The sequence below is a fragment of the Chelonia mydas genome, chromosome 5 (genome assembly GCF_015237465.2).
Source record: "Chelonia mydas isolate rCheMyd1 chromosome 5, rCheMyd1.pri.v2, whole genome shotgun sequence".
Lineage (NCBI taxonomy): Eukaryota > Metazoa > Chordata > Testudines > Cheloniidae > Chelonia > Chelonia mydas.
The window spans coordinates 63,905,569-63,925,681 of record NC_051245.2 but is presented as its reverse complement, the minus strand read 5'-3'; the positions used below and the strand labels follow the sequence as shown (position 1 = coordinate 63,925,681).

The window sequence follows — 20,113 nt, the reverse complement described above, 5'->3', positions numbered from 1 at the left end:
CTGTGATTTCTTCCTGGAGCTCTAGGAGAAAACAGAGTCTAACGCATATCTAACTAGATTGCTTATTAACCCTTTACAGGAGTTCTGACCTGCATTCCTGCTCTGGTCCCTGCAAAAGACAACACAGAGAGAACCCTTTGTTCCCCCCCCTCCAACTTTGAAAGTATCTTGTCTCCTCATTGGTCATTTTGGTCAGGTGCCAGCGAGGTTGTCATAGCTTCTTAACCCTTAACAGGTGAAAGGGTTTTTCCTCTGGCCAGGAGGGATTTAAAGGTGTTTACCCTTCCCTTTATATTTATGACACCCCACAAAAGGACATTTATTAACATCTGAGACACTCAAACAAGAGTTCCCACTCCCCCTTCAAAATGTTCTCTACACCTAAAGGGAAAGGGAACAAGGGATTTTGTTAAAAAGAAAGACTTATTTAATACTTAACATTTTAAATGCTTTAATTCTTTCCCTTATTTTCTGTATCTTTAATACAAGGTTAAAAGGACGTTTAATGGTGTGTTTGCTATGGTACTAAGCAGACTGACGTCTCCATATATCAAACCGCAGACCTTGTTCAGAACTGTTTAATGTTTGACAATTTCCAGGTCATGTTAACACCTTTGACTCACTGGGCCCATTTAATTAAAATTAATACAGCAATGGTTTGTAAAAGCATTCTAGAATAAAAGGAAATATATTAAAAGTAAAACATTTTTAAATGGATATTAGGTGGCCAATAGGAAAGTTGTTCTAGTTACTAGCTGACAAGTGCCCTCCCCCCATCTCTCTCTCTCTCTCTCTCTCTCTCACACACACACACTTACTTCATTCTCTTTAGTCTCAGAAAGGTTGTGGAAGTGAGTCAACAAGAGGACAGTTAAAGCATTAAGCATTAATGCATTAAGCATTAAGAGGACAGTTAAATGACATTCCAGAGGTAAATCAGCTGTGCTCCAGAAACTGTAAATTCACTTACATTGGGGAAGAAAAATCTGTTGTTGCTCCCATATTCCCTGCAATAACATTACTTTTAATAGTAAGAGTTCAGGAATATGTTTGCCAAGTTTGTGATGCATCAGATCATATGCAATTTTGTCTGTGTAAATAATGTTTTTTTTAATTGAACTATTTTGGCATATTACTATTATTTGTGTCTAGAATACCCATGTTTGAGTGCAGAATGGAAAATCTGTTCTTATCTATTTGAAAATTTCTTATCTTGTTACTGTCTGCTCATTGGTTCACATTCTGAACATTTTGCCGTAAGTGAGTAAAAACAGTCAGGAAAGGAAGAAATTAAGGAATATCTCTACAGAAGTACTTAGAGAGATGTACTAAATTCCGGTCACTCCTGTCAGAAGCTGTATTAGCCAGCAGCAACTGGTCAAGTTTATAGTGTCCCCTAAACCCAGGAACCTTCGAGCAAGATTCATTTTTCTTCCTGCATGAATTCCACTCGTTCTGCCTGGGAAGCTGCCATTTTTCTAATGAAGTGTACTTTGTTACAACTGGCTTGGCTACTAGTTTTATAAATCTCCGATAATTAACTTGATATCTACTTACTGAGGCTTTAAATACATTATTTCTGATTTACTAATTCGTAATAAACAACATCAGCATGATAGTCTTAGTAAAACTGAGTGTGATTTAAGAATGTTTTGATGACTTTTCTTACATCCAACTAGGACCAGAATTTTTTTTTTTTGTTTAGGATTTGGATAGGATAATATTGTTACCACTTAAAATTGGCAAGAATCAGATTTTGGGATAAGGGCTGGGTCTGTTCTTAATACTACCTCATCATTGCTGAATACACAGCATTGGTCCTCCATCAATATGAAACCCAGTTCTGATATCCTGTGAGGAGAAGACAGATTTCCATTTTGAGAATTTGTGGACATGGCTGCTTCTGAGAAGGATATATTATTGGTCCAAATGAGGAAAGAATTTTAGATTTCATTTGTTAAATTAATAGATTTCTTAATAGAAAAATGATTTCCTCTAAGGCTGTAACACAATATGGGAACAATGGTGTCCTCCAAAAAGGAACCTAAGTATTTTATTTAAGAGGTTACACCAAAACTTGGATCAAATTTACAATAAAAATAATGGGTCAGGTTCTCTGCTGGTGTAAACTGACATAGCTCCTTTGAAGTTAATGATTTTGATTTACACCATTTTAGGATTGAGCCCCAAAAGATGAGCTTCTATTAATGAACTTGATCCACATTATTGGTGAAAGCATTTTCTTTGTAGGTGAAGCAGGAATAGGCCCACTTCCTGTCACTAAAACTCCAACTAGCCAACACTGGTGCTTGTTACAATTATTTGGACAGACCAATAGAATGGAGCCCACTTGTCTGACTGGCTCTGGTATGCAGCCTCCTGCTCTGTTGGCCCCACCCCATAATTATACAATGGCTGTGAATGCGAGTGTGCTTTGGGTAAGCCATCTCTTTATGTCAGTTTTCTCATGTGTAAAACTGGGATAATATGTTTACTTCCCCCCTACCCAAGGATGTTGTGAGGATTCATTAAATTCTAAGTTTTGTGAAGTACTGTGAAGAAAGTATCAATTATTACTAGCTCTGGGGCACTGATCTGTTCTTTAAGCACTCTAACTGCATAACCACAAATTCAAATTCATACTGCTGTATTTTTTCCCATTTCATCAATTCACAGTGAATAATTCTTACACTATTTCCTTTTATCCATCTTCCAAACTGCCAGTGGTTGATACTAACCCCTCAGTTAATGGAGACACTGCTATTAATGAACAATATAACTGCAGAGAAGCAAATGTCAATTGCCCTGCAATCTTTTGTCATTATTTCATATTAAATTATAAACAAACATTATGTGTACGATCACAACAGCATTACTGGTTTGCTAAAGCTTGCTGTTAGTCTACAAATTGAACATGTTTATACTCTGCATACTTAAAAACATTTTCATAAACAGCATTCAACTTGCCTGAAAGTGTTGTTTTTCATCTTTCATATTGACCAAATGTTTTTAAATTCATCTCCCCCATCCATTCCCACTCACACTGTCTCTGAAAGAGACTCGTACATCTATTTTCATTCTATCTTTAAATGTTCCACACTGGTGAACAATGAACAACGTCCATAATGGATCATTTTCTTGTACTGCTACCACCTCTAACAATTTGCTGAATAAAGAAAGATTTAAGAACATCCTCCTAAAAATTAAATAAAATCCCCAGTACTCCTTCCAGATAAAACCCATTAGGTATTGAACCTCCAGCAGTAAGATGTACTGAAGTCCTTATAAAAAGAAAAGGAGGACTTGTGGCACCTTAGAGACTAACAAATTTATTTGAGCATAAGCTTTCGTGAGCTACAGCTCACTTCATTGGATGCATTCAGTGTGATGTCCTTATGTTACACATCTTACTTGTACTTCTCCTCATGTAACCCTACTATACAGAACATCTGGGACAAATGCCATCTGAAAGTTTTGGTAGAGTTAGTAATAAATACCAGAAGAAATTTACATACTATGGGTTGTTGGTTTTTTACATGTTTGAGATAATGCATTATTCAAAGTCACCTATTAAAACTCCTATCAGATCAATAGGGAAAATATACCACTTCACATTTATTAACCAAACTGGAGAATTATTCTATTTCATTTATTTCCAGATTGATATTGCCTGAATTTGTACTTCAATGACCCTGTTTATAAGAACTGCTTGGAACTATTCCACATGAATGTTGCATTCTTTACACAAAATGCAGACAACGCTCTCGCAAACACAAAGCTTGCTTTTCACAGTTAATGTACTCTCCTTAATCACACATAAAGGGCCAGTTCTGAATGATTCAACGAGGAAGATTTGTAGTTCTAGTACGTAAAAAAGGTCACAATACTCAAAAATCCAGAAAAAAAATTGAAAACATTATTTAAAAGAGGGCACTTCAGATACTGCAGGGCTGCAGTATCTGACATGCCAATATGTTGCATAGATTATCATGTGCTTAACAATTCTGGTATTCAATTAAAACAAATGTATGTTTACCATGGTAACCTTTGCTTCACATAGCCTACACAGGACTTATAAAATACAAAATATATTTTTTCTTAAATGATCTTTCACACTGAATTCTAGCACACAGAATTAATAAATGGTTTGAAAACATGACCCACAAGTTTTATCTTTAAAAAAAAATAATAATCAGGAAACTATAGGGGTATGCATCCAATGGACAGCTGCAAGAGGCAGACATTCACATCTTAACTTTAGCTATAGTTTTAAATTTTGGGTCTCCAGAAGTAACACCAGCTGGCTCCTAGTAGGATGCAACATACTAGCATACAACATACAGGGGCACCACCAATGCAGCTGCTGTTGAACTGCCTGGAGCATGGAGTTACTCCTTAAAGAAATTATGTTTTTTCTCCATTGTTAGAAAACTGCCCAATATATTAAAAAGCCCACTACTTACAGGACCCATATGTGGACTAGCTGCATGCAGTTTAAGTAGCAAAGCTTCACCCACTTGTATTCAGTAAATTACTGGGCAGAAAAAATGCCAAAAAGATAATATTTGGGACAGTGAAGTAAATAAATAAGAGCAAAGGAAAGAAAGAAGTAGGATGGATTAAAAAAAGATTACAAATATGTCAATAAGTCATTTTCCCATAACGTACATTTTGTTTCCAGAGCCTGTATTAAGAATTCTAAGCACCACCACCATGCTCCTATTTAGCACTTTTCATCAATAGATTTCCAAGTGCTTTACAAAGGAGGTCAATATCATTATCCACTGGTAGTGCCAGAGACCTAAATCAGTCTTCTGAGGATATGTTATGGGCAGTGCAGACCCTTCAGGACCCAAAAGGGTACCCTCAGATTCTTAAGTCTACCCATGCCTCAGTTTCCCTAGGGAGGCAACATCCGCCTGTGGTGGAGGAAGAGCAACTTGAGGTCAAAGAAATACACTCAGAAGCTCAAGAGGAAGAAGGCAGCACCCTATACACAAAGATTTTAATAAGGCATCCAATACAGTGAAAGGTGGCTGCTGCTGCTTGAAGGAGATCTCTCCTCATGACACTGTTTGTTGAAGAATGTGTGCACCTGTTAGTTTACTTCTTTTTGGGTTGTGGCCTTAGTCTGATTAAACAGCCACGAGTTGAAGACTGTTTTGAAATCTGTCTGGATGAAAATAAACCAGAACATTTCATAGGTGCTAGAACAAGGAGTGCTGCCACACCCCCTGGCTAGAAGTAGTAATGACAACCCAAATACATGGTTTCCACCTTCAACACCCCCACTATAAAAAATTTTCCAGCACCACTGGAACTTTTTAGGAAAAGCTCTATTTTCCCCCTTTTAAACTGTTTTTGCTTGTTTGGTAGGACTTTTGTTAGTCAGGTTTGCTACAAAGTGCATTGGTCCCACTGATCATAAATAAAGGAATGAATTGAGGATCACACAATAGTCCTATAGAACAGGGATGGGCAAACTACTGCCCACGAGCCGTTTTAAGTCAGCCTGCAAGCTCCCGCTGGGAAGCGGGATCTGGGCTTGCCCCACTCCAGCTGGGGCACTGGGTCAGGGGCCACACCACATGGCTCAGCCCCACTCCGGCCAGGGCGCAGGGTCGGGGCGGCCCTGCTCCGGCCGGGGTGCAGGGGCCGCTCCGCGCAGCTCCCAGAAGCTGCAGCATGGCCCCACTCTGGCTGCTATATGCTCCAATGGGAGCTACAGGTGCAGTGCCTGCCAATGGGGCAGCGTGCAGAACCGCCTGGCTGCACCTCCGGGTAGGAGCCGGAGAAGGGACATGCCACTGCTTCCGGGAGCCACTTGAAGTAAGTGCCACTCGGAGCCTGCACCTCTGAGCCTCTCCCCATGCCCCAACCGCCTGCCCCAGCCCTGATCGCTCTCCAAACCCCTCTATCCCAGCCCGGAACACACTCCTGCACCCCAAACCTTTCATCCCCAACCCCACCCCAGACCCCGCACCCCCAGCCAGAACCTGCACCCCTTCCCACATCCATGCCCCAATTTTGTGAGCATTCATGGCCCACCATACAATTTCTATTCCCCGATGTGGCCGTCAAGCCAAAAAATTTGCCCACTCCTGCTATATAACATGTCTATTAGTTGTCAAACTCTCTGTTTTCTCTTTTTAGAGTATTCACTAAAAAGACAGGAGAGGGGAAAAGTTTGTTTGTGAGACTGTGACAGGGTGCTATCAGCAGCACACTGATCACTGACATTGCTGCAGTCTGGAGGCAGATGCAGGCCTTCTTGAGGGCAATTACACACTTTCCATGGGGGACTGTGAGCACCTGAGTGATAACCACTGCGTTAACAAGATAATTGGGGAGAATATAAGGAGAGGAAACAGGAAGCAAGAGGAGCTCAGAATATGAGCCTGAGTTGGGGAGTGAGGGCTGCAGGGAAGCCTGTCTTTGCAATAAGCCTGTGTTGCACAGCAGACTGGGATCCCGCAGATCTTGCTGCCATAATAGTGGGAGCGGGTAAAATGTATTTTATTGTGGGAAACACTTTATAACTTTTAATACTTAAATTTAAGCAAGGGATTGAAAGATTTCATGTCTATTATAAGAGGAGTTAAAGTATTTTTTACGTGGTTTAAGCAAGATTTCGTTTATTCTTTGAGTGGCAAAAATTGTGTCTGAATTCCGTTTACATATTAACCAACCATTTTTTTGTTTGTTTCTAGTAGCATTTGCAGGATCTAAGGTTTTTGCAGGTGGGAATGGTATAAAAATGCAATAAACAATGCAGAAGTTGTTGGGAGTGGGTATTGTAAAGTGGAATGGGAGTGGTATTAAAAAATAGGTTTCAGAGTAACAGCTGTGTTAGTCTGTATTTGCAAAAAGAAAAGGAGTACTTGTGGCACCTTAGAGACTAACCAATTTATTTGAGCATAAGCTTTCGTGAGCTACAGCTCACTTCATCGGATGCATCCACTTTCCACAGTATGCATCCGATGAAGTGAGCTGTAGCTCACGAAAGCTTAGGCTCAAATAAATTGGTTAGTCTCTAAGGTGCCACAAGTACTCCTTTTCTTTTTGTATTAAAAAATAGTCCCACATTGGGCTCTATTGTACAAGAAGATGTAATACTCCACAGTAACTTTGTTCTTATTGGCTATAAATTATTTTAAAAACATTTAAACAAAAAAATCATTAAGATGTAGAGGAGAAATTACCATCAAGTGGATTTTTAATCAATTTTGTCTACTTTTGCAGATTTCTTTAGCTTTTAAAATCAGTTTAGTTTCCAATAATCGAAATGCCATAGTCTTATTTCTTTGCCACTGATACTGATTGGATATAGCTGCTCAACTATTATCCAAGAAACTTTTATATCTTCACCACTACTTCTCTATCCTTCATAGAGAACACAATGTTAAGAGGGGAAAGTTCTGCCCCAGAACAAATAAGTGTAGCTTACTCCTGTTTACTCAAATTAGACTGCACTTGCTGGTTAGAACGATGAACTTCTCAGTTTCTGCACATCAATATTATAGCAATATAATGCAACGTCAACACATTTCTCTCTGAAGAAAAGCAAGACTCAGAAACAGAAGGCATGCACCCCTAAGCCATACTGGCACTTCTCTAAAGTTACTGACTTGCCCCCCTGAATCCCAGCTTTCATTTTTTTAAAAGAAAGTCTAACTGTTATGGTTGTGAAACAACTCGCAAGAATGTGAGCCATGTGTAACCAAAGCAGAGACAAGTCTACACAGAGCTCATAACAGCAGCTTGGAGAGGTGAGAACTGCTCCATACATCTCACTGATGCCTGATAAATGTCAACACTGTTAATTATTTAATTCCTTGTGTAAGGAGGAAGATGGTGGATCATAATGCTGCAGACTTTACCGCAAGTTAAGTATCATTTTGGCATCATAGGTAGGTGATGTTTGAGATGTACCACTACTTATTTTTTCTTCCCGATCAAGAAGGAATGAAGCAAGAACACAGTTACATTTTGAATATCTGCACGATCTACTATGAGTAGTATCTTATTTTGGCAACTCACATGGGTGGAACTTAGAAAAGTAGCACCACTTTTTTCCTTCCCACTCTGAGCCCCAAAGGATGGGAAATTATGATGCTTTTACATGGCAGCTGAAATTATCCATCAAGATGAATGGCTTTAATAGAGAGGTCTCCAATAGAGCCATGTTTAAGAAGCACACGTCAGTCAACAGCCAGGAGCAAGAGAGTCTCCTGCACTTGGGTGACAGAAGGCATGAGACAGCAAAGAGACCATTGTATAGCTCCCCGCCCCACACATACGCAATGAACAGATATCTGCCCTCCACCAGTGTTCTGCCCTGTCACAGCAACTGAGCTTACTGCAGATAAAGCTGCTGCTAGCCATCCCACACAGTAACCTTGAGCAGAAGGGGGCTTCCTTCTCAGCCTGGGGAGGACGACTCCTACCTACACTCTTGTAGAACATACCAAAGTTTATCTGTGACATTCTGATCAAAGACCAAGACCAAGTTTCCTTTCCAAACTGTAAAGGATTTCTTTGTTTCTTTTATGGAAGATATCTTTACTTATTTTCATTTGCCTGTTTGGGAATCGGGTAGGGTTCTCTTATCTTTTTTTGCTTACATTTTACATCTTAGTTATATTTTTGATAGTTGCCTGAAGGCTCTTGAATATGGGTGTCAAGTAAATATATGATTATCATTAAGGGTATGTTTCTGTCATGGATTCCGTGACTTTCTGGGACCTCCAGGACTTCTTACGGGGCAGGACTGAAGCAGCTGTCTGCCCTGGAGCTGCTGGAGCAGCAGCCAGGGTTGGGTTAGTCCCCCGCCCTGTCCCCAGGGTATTTTTAGTAAAAATCAGGGACAGGTTGTGGGCTCCCGTGAATTTTTGTTTAGTGACCATGACCTGTCCCTGACTTTTTCTAAAAATACCTATGACAGAATCTTAACCTTAATTATCATGATTCTCTATTAGCACTAATGGATTTTAGATGAGCAAAGTAAAAACAGATAGCTCTTCAGAGTTAGACACATTTTTTTATATCTTCGACTAATGGGTCTTGTGCTTTGCTAGCAAATACCTGTGAAATTCCATACACGCACCTCAGAATTCTTCAAGCACTCCCTCCCCCCTTCCAAAAGAATATTTTTAAATACTTTTTATGCAGTCAGAGGTTCCAGTAGCAGTAATTTTACTTGTTTTGCAATCATTGAAATGTCACAGCTGGCTCAAAATTATATGCTCCAAGGGGGTGGTCCCCAATAATTGAAATCCTTATATTTCCTCAATAGTTTTTCTAGAAGTGCTATCTGCAACAATGAGTCATCTACTGCAGCACAACATCCTGTTCTCATGCCACTGCAGCCCTTTAAAAGGAAAAAAGTACTACCTTTTAATAAAGGACATAATCCCAGGCACTGCATGGCCGCAAAACAATAATTAATCACAATTTATCATGCTTAATAAAACTGTAAATGAGACAGTAGAAAGTTTGACTATTTTATACACACCTTAAAAATAAGGTACTTTTTAAAAAAAATTATATATTTTTTTTTAGTATTCCCTGCAAACAATCTATCATATCAATCTATATTTGCCCAGGATATGATAAGAAAATCATGCTGAGAAAACTATGCAATGAACCACGTTAGGGTCGTTTTCCTGAACTGAATTTAGTGTCATAAATATTGCAGCACAAATGGGGGTTTGTGCGTTGCATGCATTCTATTTCCTTTCTGTTTGGCACAATTGCCTGAAACAGCAATATAAGGGCTAGGTCCTGTAACCTGAGCCTCCTGGATACCCTCCCCTCCATCACCAGAGCCAATAGGTGTATCTTAGTGTATCTAGCTGTAACCTATATCAGCGCTTCTCAAACTGTGGGTCGGGACCTGTTTTAATGGGTTTGCCCCCAGGACTGGCTGAGACTTGCTGGGGCCTGGGGCCAAAGCCCGAGACCCACCACCCTGGGCCGAAGCCCAAGCTCGAGTGCTTCAGCCGTGGGTGCAGGGCTCAGGTTACAGGCCCCCTGCCTAGGGCTGAAGCCCTTGGGTTTCAGCTTTGAGCCCCCCCGCCCAGGTCGGTGGGGTCAGGCTTTGGGTTTGGCCCCCCCTTACCGGGGTGGCGGAACTTGGGTGGGCTCAGGCTTCGGTCTCCCCTCCTGGGGTCGTGTAGTAATTCTTGTTGTCAGAAGGGGATCACGGTGCAATCAGATTGGAGAACCCCATACCTATATAAACTAATGTGTTAAAAGCACAGTTGGAGAGGTTTTCATTTTAAGAGTCATTTTCCTTTGTTAATGCATACTCCATCACTGTGAATATTATTCTATTGAAAACACAACACAATTAGGCTTTAAGGATTCAGTTTATAAAACAAGTATAATCTAAGTAACATCAATCAAATGACAACATCTTATGTAATTTGAAAGTTATAATCTCTTATTTTACTCAATATTTTAGACTCTTCCTGTAGGAATCTATAGCTCTGTCTGTATTCAGGGGACTAGAAAGTTTAGCCTGTTGCTTTTTAGAAAATTATTAATGCTGTAAGCAAAATTCATTTCCTCTGGTTTTAAAGTGTAATGGAGAGGGACAATGAAATACTATATTCGTCTCACCTGCTTAGGAGTCACCCCAGGCATGCGAATATCCAATGCAAAATCTGTTAGACCAAGAGAAATCACTGGCCTGTTGTTTCCAAGGCATTCACTTGAAAGAGATCTAGTAGTATCTTTATACCTTAAGAGAAGAAAATTAAAAAATGGTTCCAAGTTTACTGATCAAGAGTTTGTATTTTTATATTACCAGAAAAAAAAAAAAGCAATATGTATAAATTGGGATTATCAGTAGATCGTAAGGGAATTAGACACGTAATTCCCACTGATTTTCAATGTAATTTGGGAGTCTAACACCCTTATGATCTTTTGAAAAAAAAGTGAGTTACTGAATATTTTGGAGGTGTTCATGGGACTCATTAGAATAGACTGAACTATGAAGTATTGGCCAAAAAAAGTTTACTACTAAAAATAAGCTCTTTATATGAACTACAGTTTAAGGTATATACATATATGGACAGTTTTTCTTAATATGCCAAAACATATCATATAGTGTTATCAGCTGAGGGAAAATAGCAACACTTTTTAAAAGTTCAGATTTTATATAGAATTCAATTTGAACGGGGCAGAAAAACAAAATCTTTCTGATTTCAGATTCTAGAGATGCTGATTTATTATAATTGAATACATATTTGCCTACAGTATCTCCAGACTACCTACCAGTAAATTTTACAACTTTGTATGTGGGAGTTAAGGGGGTCTGTAGTAAATGCTACATGTAACCAAAGAAACAAAGCAAATATTCAACTTGTTACTAATTAGGACTACATGACAAAAACATTTAATGTAATGTAAATTCTAAATATATCAGTTGATAAATGTGATGTGGTAACTATAGGGTGTACATTGAATATATAATGCTATATTTTCTTATGTACTAATACAGTGGATTTCCCCCACACATGCAACCCCCAAATTTATCTACATAATTTAGTGTTCAAGACCTAAAACAATAAACACCAGATCCCTAATTACAAACTAACTGACACTATCTCATGAAGAAGTAACAGTTTAGCTAGTAAGCTCATGGGGACAGGGACAATATATATTATGTGTTAACTATGTCAGTGGGGCTACACACAAATCTTAAGTTATTATTTTATTATTTAATCTTAATCATATTGCTAAGGCAGATTCATATTTCAAGGAGCAACAGAAGGGGTTCAACAGATTTTTCTTTTTCAAGACTCCAAAATACAACAAAAGAACGTCTTTTCAAACTCTGAAGAGGATCTCAGTTCAAAGGAAGCTAGCTATACAAAAATGTGTCTTCTCTGTAAATAATTTTTAGCTAGTACATACTTTTTAATCTTTATAACACTTGCATTAGACAAAGTGATAGCATCACTAAGCAGCATGCACCGAAAATACCAAAAGATGTTTTCTGCATAACCCACCTCTTAAAGACAGAAAGTGGGTTTCTGAAACCCAAACAGCTATTTTGAAAAACAAGCAACAGTATTAGCAGGTTGTTAATGAGGCCAGCCATGTCCACCCTGCTGTTCCTGGACCGATTAAGGGAGCAGAAAAAGGGTAGTGCAGCTCTGTCGGCTGTGTTCCTGACAATTAGGCAGCAGCAGCTCACTACTTCATTATTGTGTGTTCGGCAGGCATCTTACAGCTTTTGACACACCATCTGTCTTGGAAGGTGAAGCACTGTAAACCAGGAAGGTAGATGATGTTAAGTTGTCTTTATTATTAGCTGCAAAAAAAATCAGTTGAAGATTCTCGCTTTGCAAATAGGCTACACTGTACTTTTGTCCAGTTAAGGAGCTGAAGCAAGTGGCATTCCTGATGGTTTTTTTCCCCTGCTGTACTGTTAAACCTGCAGGTTACTTGTCAGTCCACAGTGACAGAGGCTCCGAGTGGCATCACACAAACCAACGTCAGTCATCCTTCAGAACCTATAAAAATAGAAGCAGATAAAGGATGACTAACACATTACAACATTAGTCCTCAGCAAATCCGTGTTGAAGCTTTTTAATACATTAGTACTTTCATAAGCTTTAGCCCAACCCAGTGAAGAATGCACTGAGTCTCTCACTGCCCTTCCATCATCGTAAATGCACAAAAACTATTGCAATTCCTATACTATATATTGGGAAAGTTATTCAAATGGAAGATGGCGAAGTAGCATGTGAAAAGAGAAATAAATAGTGCTTAGACCCAGCAGCATATGAGGTAAGGAAAGAAGCTTTAAAGAACAAAGCACATTATACACACATACACACAACATATCAATGCATTCAACATACTGAGGGAAAACCCACATGACAAGCATCAAGGGTTGTAAATAATACTGTAAATAAAGAAATTATACAGAAAAATGTCTGCAGATACTGTAAATTCAGAGAATAAAATGCTTCATATTTTAATTAAACCTTTAATACACAATTATAGCAAAATGGCATACTGTTTACTCAATATAACATTGAAATAATATCCACACAAAAGTACACATTTCTTAATTTTTATACTGTAGGTACTGCAGTTATCAACTAGCTAGGAATGGACAGAGGATTTTAATTAAGAACTATTTTTAGGAAATAATTTAACAAGCATGTGATAGCAGAACATGCTATTTTCATCTAGTAAATAGGTGTTCCAGCCTTTTGTAAACTAGAGAAACTTAAGCTTAAGGTACTATTCCATTTACTGCTTTAAAACTGTTGGAATCTCATTTTTCTGATTTATGAGATTCTGCATTTTAATTTAAGGTTATAAATACAAAGTTTAAAATTTAAGAAACACAACTACCAAATAATCCATGTGATATTGCAGATGGACTAGTTCTCTCCAAAGGGAAGTGGAAAAAATCAGTTTGAAAATTTCACTTCCAGCAGTAAATACAAACATCAAATTCTAAAGAACGTATAAAAATTCTGAAATATGATCCGGTGTTTCTTATAAAATAAATTTTAAAGGATAAATTAACTTTTTTGCCAGCAACCCGAGACTGTGATGAAAGAAACCAAATAAAGAAAGATAATAAAATATCTAAAATGAAATGTTTAACTTAAATTACTGTATTTAAAGTAAACTGCATTTCATTTTGAATATAAAAAATACATAATTTAACCATAATATTCATTTGCATGTATTTTATTCATTTGAAGACGATACAAAGTATATGGTTACTGAGAAATAACCATATTCAGACCTCAAACCCCTAGCTCTTAACCTGCCAAGGCCCAAGTGTAGGACAAAGACGTCCCCAATATTCATACTATAAGTAACTGTCCATGACTTTAGTTTCGTGATTCTTTATTTGTGATGTGCATGATTTTCAAGAATCAAAGTGAAGGAATACCAAAAACAGTGGCAAATGGCGGGGGGGGGGGGGGGGAGGGGGGAGGGGGGAAATAGGGGGTTGGGCAGGGTATGGGGGTGCAGGGTATGGGGTGTGGATGTAGACAAGTTTGGGGGCAGGGAGGCTGTAGTGGTAGGGTACAGGGAGTGTGGGGGAGTATGGGGTGGTAGGGTACGGGGTGTGGATGTGGGGGGGGTGGTAGGGTACGGGGTGTGGATGTGGGTGGGGTATGTGGGCAGGTTGTGGTAGCAGGTACAGGGAAAATAGGGAGTTCTGGAACTAAAGTGAGTAACAACTAACAAAATAAGAGACATATGAGAGACAAGCCTCGGACAAAAATCTGATCCCTTAAAAGAAGGCAGATAACCATACGCTTAAATGTTAATTATAAGGTTATGGGTCACTAACTGTACAGCATCCTGGCACTTTGATTATACTAAAAGAGAATTCTCAGCCAATGTACATCAGACAGCCTTTAAAAAAAATCATGAGTGTGTGTGATCACATGGAGGAGAAGAGAAATGTAAGTTCTGATCACCTCTTCTCCTCAATATGGGTAAATTCAAAGTTTAATGAAGAATCTTTTATGAGAAACCATTATGGCACTTTCCCCACCCATAGGAGTGGGACATTAAAAAAAAAAGCAAACTTATTCAGAATCTCAGTTACTGAAGCTTTTCGAGCTAAAGAAATGCTGTCGTGTCAGTAGTTACTCATGTGACCATTTTGGGCTTTTTATTTATTTAATTTTTATGGATTTTCTGCAATGTGCTACATAATCTTCATAGCACTAATCTGAGTGCTAGAAGCAAAAACATTTAAAGAAATGAACCATGTTACCCTAATATCCTGACTTGAAAGGGTTTAAAAAGTTGGAATGCACCTAGCTGGCTATTATCGAATTATATTTGGTTTGCTACTTCAGAGGGATATGACAGAGATCTATAAAATCATGAATGGTGTGAAGAAAGTGAATAAGGAAGTGTTATTTATCCCTTCACATAACACAAGATCCATAGGTCACCAATGAAATTAATAGCAGGTTTAAATAAACAAACAAAAAAAGGAAGCACTTCTTCACATAACACAGAGTCAACCTGTGGAACTCATTGCTAGGGGATACTGTGAAGACCAAAACTATAACTAGATTTAAAAAAGAATTAGAGAAGTTCATGGAAGACAGTCCATCAATGGCTATTAGCTAAGATGGTCATGGATGCTATCCCATGCTCAGGGTATCCCTAAGCCTCTGACTGCCAGCTGCTGGGACTGGATGATGGAATGGATCATTTGACAATTGCCCTGTTCTGTTCATTCCCTTTGAAGCATCTGCCACCGGCTGTTGTCGGAAGACAGAATATTGGGCTAGATGGACCTTTGGTCTGACACAGTATGGTCATTCTTATGAGACTGTACAAAGTAGAGAGCAAAAAACCCAAGTTACCTAATACTACCTAATGTTATCCTTCACTTTCACAAGCTGAACACCCTATAAGTATATATCTACAACACAAGAGCTATAAAAAACTTAGAGGCAGAAATAAGGAATATATTTACTGTCATTTGCGTAATCTTACAGTGTAGGAAATTATTCTCAAATTCATGAGATATAAATTTTGACAAAGTATTTTTCAGCATCTATGAAACAAATCTTTGGTAATTTTTACTAAAACATTATTTGAGATTTTGTGCAGCAAACTTTATTATAAATATCCATCCACTAACTGAACCCAATCTTTAGAGGAGACTACTGATAAACTTACTGTTAATGGCATCTCACACTACTGAGGCAATCAGCACACTGAAATGTTTTCCGCTATATTCAGTAGCTTTCAGTGTTCATTGCAGAGTTATGCATAGTAATAGTCTGTGCAAATCAGAATAACCTGACATGCAAGAAAACATGCTTTATAAGTCTGATGATTCACTGCCTATAGAAGAGTACCCACAAGAGCTAGAAAGATAACCTACTGTTATCTAACAAAGCTAAAATTTAAATGAATGGTGACTGAGACAATTACATCTGTATCCAATGATTATATATTCTACTAAAGAGAGAGAGAGAAACTTGCAATAAATTGGCACAATTGCATGCACAAGTGTCATACTGCACATCCAAACTGTGTGTAGCTAATCAGACCTTAGTGGAATTTCACCAGTAAATTACTGGGGTTTGTTTATATATATATATATATATATATATATATTATATACACACACACATACATATATACACACACACACACACACAGTATCTAAAGTGTATTACCTACTTTAAAAAAGAAAACAGGATATACTGCTCAGTCCTGAGGAGATTGCACTCTAATTTCAGAGATGATGCAATGAGTGAGAGTACCAGGCAGTGAGAGGGAGAAAAATGAGGACAAGGGATACAATAAGAAGATTATACTGTTACTTAGGTTCATTATATGCATATCTTGATAACTGTGGTTTTGCTTCCAAGTTGCATGGGTTCTCCAGAGGGCACAAGAGAAAAGAAGTAAAAGGATGGAAATAATATGAGAGAAACTAGAGCCAAAGGGACAGAAAGGAAAATGAGAATTATTTAGGGCAGGAGGGGGAATGTGGGAGAGTGGAAAAACAGTCATGAGCAGCTAGGAAGAGGATGAGGCCCTGACAGACTAGGTTGAAAAAGTGGCCAAGAAGCTAGAATTCCATAATGATAAAATACAAATCAGATTAACAATACTATCGGAATATAAGTTTATAAGGATCCAAAGCAAGCAGTTCAGAGGAACAACAAGAAGGAATGAATTATCAATATTGAAGAATGGAAGTGCAGACAGGAACTTGGTCACTCCAATAGTTCAGTGTCGACCGCAAGAACACATCTGAAAAAGGGTTGCAATTGTTTGGTAGTCTCAATTTAGCCCTTAAAATCTTTTGTCCACAGCACAAAAACACCAAACAATTCACTGCAATTGGTATTCTCTCCTTTGACAAGGATGCAAGGAAGAGAGGCAAATGGCCACAGTCAAGTAGACCAATAAAGCTTTATCTGGGAAGCTTACACAGTGCCCGTTTCCAGTTTTTAATTTTTCTTTCACAAATGCTGTTTGTCTTCTTGTTTCATAAATATTAAACACACGATACTGAGTGAGACCACCTAGGTTCTTTTTCCAGCTCCACCACAGATGGCACATGTGATCTTCAACAAAGCATTTAACCTGTGCAACTCAAGTTTCTGCATCAGTAAAATGTGGATATTGATTGACACTTACCTAATACATGGGGTGCTGTGAAATTAAGGGATTTTATAAAATGTAACAGGACGGTTGGATGGCAGAATAGCCAGTTGCAAATTATTCAACTGCATCTGTATCCCAGCCACCACACAGACTTTTATGGGGGGTGAAGGGGCATTCTTTCTGCTCTTCCAGAGCTTTTTATCTTTCAAAATAGGATGTTCTTTTGCAAAGCACAGCATTTTCCATTTCTCAAAGCTCTTTTTGAATTTTATAATACTGTATGAGTAGGTGCCTCTCAACCAGCTTTAAAACAAAATCCACACTATGCAGAGGTAAAGCCCCATTCCCTTCCTGGCATTTGGCTTTAATAACAAAACAAGTTCAGGTTTCAGATTAGCAGCCGTGTTAGTCTGTATTCGCAAAAAGAAAAGGAGGACTTGTGGCACCTTAGAGACTAACAAATTTATTTGAGCATAAGCTTTCGTGAGCTACTGCTCACTTCATGGGATGCATTCAGTGGAAAATACAGTGGGGAGATTTATATACGTAGAGAACATGAAACAATGAGTGTATGTATGTAAAAAAATAAATGGACACAAATCAGACGTCAAGAACTATAACATTCAAAAACCAGTTGGAGAACACTTCAATCTCTCTGGTCACTCGATTACAGACCTAAAGGTCGCAATATTACAACAAAAAGACTGCAAAAACAGACTCCAACGAGAGACTGCTGAATTGGAATATCCCCACCGCCAGTAATAGCTCACCTTACCTGATCACTCTTGTTACAGTGTATATGGTAACATCCATTGTTTCATATTCTCTATGTATATAAATCTCCCCACTGTATTTTCCACTGAATGCATCCGATGAAGCGAGCTGTAGCTCACAAAAGCTTATGCTCAAATAAACAAGTTCAGTTCAAGACTTTTCTGTTAGATTTTGCTTCTCTTAAGATCCCTTAGAACTGTTCAGCCCACACTGTAGATCCTCTCCCCCTAGAAAACCATTCCCAACTCTGTTATGTCAGGATGGTATAATGAACCAACATAGCCAGAGTCTGTTCAAACAGATATAAAATATAATAGAGGCTAGCAGCCTCTATTACATTCATAACACATCTGTATCTATATAAAGTATACTGTACCAATGATATATTTCAATTAAGTGCATTCCTTGGTCTTCAAACTTCTCTGTTCTTTGACTATCCCCACAGAAAACATTACCAAACAAATTTTTCATGAAAGCTTTAATGTTTGACCAGTATCATTAGATGCTCTCCTACTTCACACCATGTGTAAAAAGTTCAGTGTTTGTGGGTTTCACCCAAGACGACAAAACACACCCCTTTTTAGCAGCATACATCATCTCTTCCCTTTAAATTGTGAATCTGCATTCTACAGTCCTCAGGAGAATTTCACACTGTACTGGAAAGCATTTACTGGTTGATGATAATGCAGTAGACTTCTCAGATAGGTACAGTATCCAGTTACGTCCTGTTCTAAAGCTACTCCATTTTCCCAGCAGGAAACATGCAAGAAATACTCCATTTAACAAAAAGCACAGAAATGATTAACAGTCAGCAGGATCCCTAAAAAGAATTTAAAATTCCAGATGTCCACATCTAAGGGGGAGAAAAACAACTAACAAAATTACACAAATTATGTGCATAGAGCACAACTCAACATTTATTTTCTCTCATTTGATCTTCCCAGCCCAATTGGGAAATGGTTTCTAAAAAGCATATTTATTATGCAGTTCATACATTTTGAAATAGTGTGCAAAAATTAGCTTTAATACATGTAAAGAAAAAATAAAAATGAAATTGTGTACAATATCTTATAAAATTAAGTAGCCCTTAAGATAAAATTCTTACATACTTCAGAGTGAATTATACATACTGTTGTGCTTCCTCTAACCAAGTGTGTAACAGCGTTCTGATCCGCATAAGACTTATTTCAAAGACAGCTAGTGCTTATGCTTTGCAGATCATCTGTAGAAAGCATTATGATGTTGTGTTTTGTTTTTTTACAATTATCTAACAGTCCTTATAGTTCCATTTTTGACTTGGGTATCCATATCTTAAAGGAGCTTTTATAATATTTTAATAATGCTTTAAAACCATTAAATAGAAGACATTTGTAAAATTTAATTTAATTAAAAAGGAGCTCAGTTTGTTGGCTACAGAGTTCTCCGTTCTCTTCAATGAAGTTTCTTCTTAAACAAACAGTCAAATGGAATTCTAGTCAATTTAAAAAAAAATTAGTTAGGAACAGTTTCCAGTACCCTGGAAAACATTTCTGAGTCCTCTTCCCGTCTCTGCGGGTTTACAATTACCTTTAAAAAAAATTTTTCTCTCCTCTATTTCTCTATGTTAAGACCCACAGTAAAGGAAAATTTAAGTAAATAATTGACCACAGGGAAAACAATTACAATGGATTATGCACATGACAGAAGGTACAAACCCTTTACCAGGCAAGAAGGGGTTAAAGAGCAGCTTTGGGCTCAGACAGCCCTGCTCCATCTCACTTGTGAAACATGCCAGTCTTGGAGGAGGACACTTAAAAAGAGAGAAGTCTAGTTCAGAAGGGATCAGCCTGCGGAAGTGGACAGACCTTTCATCCTCAGCTCCCAGAAAGGAGCAAGCAGAGATCCAAGCTTTGTTCATCTCTAGGAAGCACACAGAGGTAGGACAGAGGAGCTGGTGCTGCTCTTTTTTTGTTAATTTAGTTTCCTCTCCTTTATTATCTTGAGAACTGGGACTAGGAGGGTCTAACTCTAGCACAAACCCCTACTGAGAATGTCAGAATTAAGGTTGCATCTTCTTTCTATCACCATGTACTCATTCTGACAGTCTCTAATTGAATGATCATTAGCATTCTATGCACAGCATAGATGGTGTTCAGGGAATGAATCAGACAATATAGTGAAAGATAGGGGTGTTGTCTGTAGGATTCCTGCCTCTTTTGCT

The 20,113-nt window shown here is 38.2% G+C and overlaps 1 protein-coding gene across 21 annotated transcripts in view; it reads right to left on the bottom strand.

Moving 5' to 3' along the window:
- The window catches only part of PAM (peptidylglycine alpha-amidating monooxygenase), a 223,586-nt gene that overhangs the window by 138,207 nt on the left and 65,266 nt on the right, over positions 1 to 20,113 (bottom strand). For 16 of the 21 annotated variants that reach the window (XM_037903317.2, XM_037903314.2, XM_037903318.2 and 13 more), the window contains exons 2-3: positions 12,018 to 12,524; positions 10,624 to 10,744 (exon numbers count right to left, since the gene is read on the bottom strand). In XM_037903317.2, the coding sequence (XP_037759245.1) occupies positions 10,624 to 10,744; positions 12,018 to 12,109 (213 nt within the window). In that variant the 5' untranslated portion in view covers positions 12,110 to 12,524. The remainder of the gene's footprint in view (positions 1 to 10,623; positions 10,745 to 12,017; positions 12,525 to 20,113) is intronic. The other 5 variants (XM_043546504.1, XM_043546502.1, XM_037903310.2 and 2 more) reach the window with 1 other exon arrangement.